The sequence below is a fragment of the Arachis ipaensis genome, chromosome B2 (assembly GCF_059453495.1).
Source record: "Arachis ipaensis isolate K30076 ecotype BB chromosome B2, ASM5945349v1, whole genome shotgun sequence".
Classification (NCBI taxonomy): Eukaryota; Viridiplantae; Streptophyta; class Magnoliopsida; order Fabales; family Fabaceae; genus Arachis; species Arachis ipaensis.
This window is the reverse complement of record NC_142437.1, coordinates 115,156,144-115,159,555: the sequence shown is the minus strand read 5'-3', so window position 1 is coordinate 115,159,555 and position 3,412 is coordinate 115,156,144. Positions and strand designations below refer to the sequence as shown.

The 3,412-nt window shown below is 31.3% G+C and overlaps 1 protein-coding gene across 1 annotated transcript; it reads left to right on the top strand.

Moving 5' to 3' along the window:
• Positions 1-244: 244 nt before the first annotated feature.
• On the top strand, positions 245-2,952 carry LOC107628522 (PLATZ transcription factor family protein). The gene is made up of 5 exons (XM_016331167.3): positions 245-366; positions 468-683; positions 767-841; positions 1,183-1,326; positions 1,910-2,952. The coding sequence occupies exons 1-5, from the start codon at positions 364-366 to the stop codon at positions 2,252-2,254; spliced, it is 783 nt and encodes a 260-aa protein (XP_016186653.1). The 5' UTR covers positions 245-363; the 3' UTR covers positions 2,255-2,952.
• Positions 2,953-3,412: the final 460 nt, after the last annotated feature.

The following is a 3,412-nucleotide window of genomic DNA, read 5'->3' as shown; positions in this document are numbered from 1 at the left end:
TGTACGACACAATCACACAATATCCTTCCTTACTTTAAGTTTGTATTATTATTATTTCCCTCTCACTTTGTCTTTCATCTCATCTCATCGGTAACAGTAACTTTTCCTATCAACCCAACCCTGCAATCGCCGCTTCTCCCTTCTCTCCACCTTTTTCAAAAATCCAATAATAATAATAATAATAATAATAATAAATAAATAAATAAATTATTATTATTTACTGTGTGATCACACACACGCACCCCCACTCTATAATTATGCGTCTCTTCTTTTTTTTCTCACTTCTCTTCAAGCAAGCTCAGTACTTAACACACTACTAAATAAAACACATTCACCATCATCATCATCATCATCATCATCATCATGGTTGGTATCATTATAATTATTACTCTTTGTTCTTTCTCTACTTTATTTATGATGACTACTTATTAACTCAATTCAATTCAATTCAATTCAATTATTCACAGTTGATACCTGCTCCTTCTTCTTCTTCTAAACAACATCATGACAATGGTGGTGGTCTTCCTCGGTGGCTGCAAGTGCTTCTAACAGAGAAGTTCTACAACGCTTGCATAGTTCATGAAGAAGCAAAGAAGAATGAGAAGAACGTTTATTGCTTGGATTGTTGCATCACTCTCTGCCCTCACTGTTTAGCCCCACATCGCTCTCACAGACTCTTGCAGGTTCCTACCTTCAATTCTTCTTTCTTTCTTTCTTTTTTTCATATTATTTTTCAATTACTATATTTATTATTTTTTAATTGCAGATTAGAAGGTATGTGTACCACGATGTTATAAGGTTGGATGATGCTGCAAAGTTAATTGACTGCACTTCTGTTCAAGTGAGTCCATAATTAAATTTCATACTCAAAAAGGAAAAAAAAAATATATATAAGTAAACTAATTAATTAAAGAAAATAGAATTTTGAAGCTTCTTTAATTTTCACTTTTATGTAAGTGTAACTACTAATTTAGCTCAGTAATATGAAGATTTTCTAATTCTCAATTCAGTTTTTTTTAATGGTTATGTTAGTCTTAAAAATGAAAATTCTTTCATGAATTAATTGACAAAAAATCCCCTCACATGTGTGGTGATATATGCTGCTATTTTTGCACAAATAAAAAACATGGTTATTAACTATAATTGGTTGTTCTCTTCTTCTTTGTGTGTTTGATTTTGCAGTCATACACAACGAACAGTGCAAAAGTGGTGTTTATAAAAGAAAGGGCACAGACAAGGAACTTTAGGGGTAATTCCGGCAATTCGTGCAGTACTTGCGACAGAACCCTGCAAGACCCATATCAATTCTGCTCTCTCTCTTGCAAGGTTAATTTACTTAATTACCCTTTCTCTTCATCTCTTTTTCTCTCTTGGCCTAAAAAGAAGAAAACATAACTTGCTTTCAACTTTCAACCCCATAACATACTCACATTCCAATTCCATGTTACTATTATTCCCATTCTCTATGACTATTCATCTGCTTCTCTAGCCTCTTTTTCTATAAAAAGTTGAATTTTTTATTTTATTTTTTATCCATGTTCCCATGCTACCATGTCAATTTCCTCCTTTTTCCTATCTAGGCTGTCTGTGATAAATCTTTTATGGGATTATATTTGACAAGTGCTGTGTTTGTTAAGAAAATTAAAGTTAGAAACTTTTCATTTAAAAGATATATTTTTTTAAAGTTCTTGTTAAATCAATAGTTCTTAATTTTTATATTCCATAACAAGTACCCATACATAACGAGAATCCTCTTTAAAAAAAGTAAAATATTTAGCCTTTTTTTACTATTAAATTTGTTTAAATTTGAATATTAATTGACACCTATTTTTTAATACATATTTTTTTATTTTATTTTATTTTTTAAATTTAGTTTTGTTAACTTGTTTATTTTGTATTGCTTTCACAGATCAACTATCTTATTGGAAGTAGGGGTAGTCTCTCCGGGTACCTATATGAGTGCAACTATTTGCCCTTCAATGAAACCGGGTTTGATGATGGTCAATTGACAACTGACTCGGTTCTTGAACCGGCTGGTTCAGTTTGGACCTCATCCGGTTCAGGTGGATGTGTTGGTGGGGTTGATTGTAAGACCACCCTTGCTTGCACTGCCACCACAGAAATTGTGAGAAAAAAGCGAAGTTCCGGTTCGGCTAGTCGTCCAACCGCACCGGTTTGTCGACCGGTTCATGACATTTTGGTTGGTCTTCCGAACCGGAGGAAAGGGACCCCACAGAGGGCCCCTCTTTATTAAGTGATACTATTTTCCACTGGGGGTGGAGATTGTGGGGGAAAATTTTTCTTCAATTTTATTTGATGGTAGAAATTGGAATGGAGTGTTTATTTCATTGAAAGAGATCAAAGGACACAAACATTTTACCTCAACAATTTTACTAATTTTTTGGTATTTTTGTGAAGTATAAATGTTTGTGTTTAGCATGTTTTATAAGAATTTTCAAGACAAGTAGACCTCAAAATTTGTCTTTGACTAAATAATTTTGGGCACATTGGTATTTGAAAATTAAATGGTTTCTAACATCTAATAATTAAGATCTTAAAGTTGACTATTATAGGTGATATTATTAACTTGACAGAATTAAAAGAAGATTTATTTTTTTACTTTTCAAATATTAATGTGTCCTGTTATTTGTTCAAGGATTGAGTTTGTGCGTTTACTCCTCCATTCTCTGCCAAAGAAGATTTAAACAAAAGTTAGATTGAAGAAAAACCCTCCCATTTTTGTGTATTCCACCCTTAATATTCTCTAGTTTGAAGGAAGTTAATTGTTATGTACTAACCTCAATGTGGGTATATGGTCTTAATGGGTTTTGAGTATAGTGGTCACAAAGATCATCATAATAGTCATAGTATATGCATTCTGAACTTTGTAATTAAGATGATAGCTAAACTAGCTATTTATGACATCTATCTGAGGTTCAATTTAGGGTTCTCATTTTGTCACTTTATATATATGGATGAGATTTAGGGTGCAATTGGCAGTTTGGCACACTTTTTGTTTATTTGAAGTTGGTGGATGATGGATGTTATTTTGTTTATTTGGCACATTTTTTTTTAATTTTGTTTATTTTAAAATCTAAATTTTAACTCATAAATCTTTAATTTTAATTTTTAAATTATAAACTTAAATACTAAATTTGACTAATTAAAAGTTTCCAAATGACCGTATCCGTCGTTTATCTTTGGAGATTAATATTTAACTTTTTATAATAGCACGTTAAGAACTTATTTAGCGGGCTAATAAAATGTCAAATAATTTTATTGCAAACTTTGTTAATAACTATTCTAAGAATAATATTATTTGAATGGTTCTAATCAACCTAATCCAATTCAAAATACCACCTCAATTTGATTAAAAAAACTGCACCTAATCATTTTATAAATCCGAGTCTAA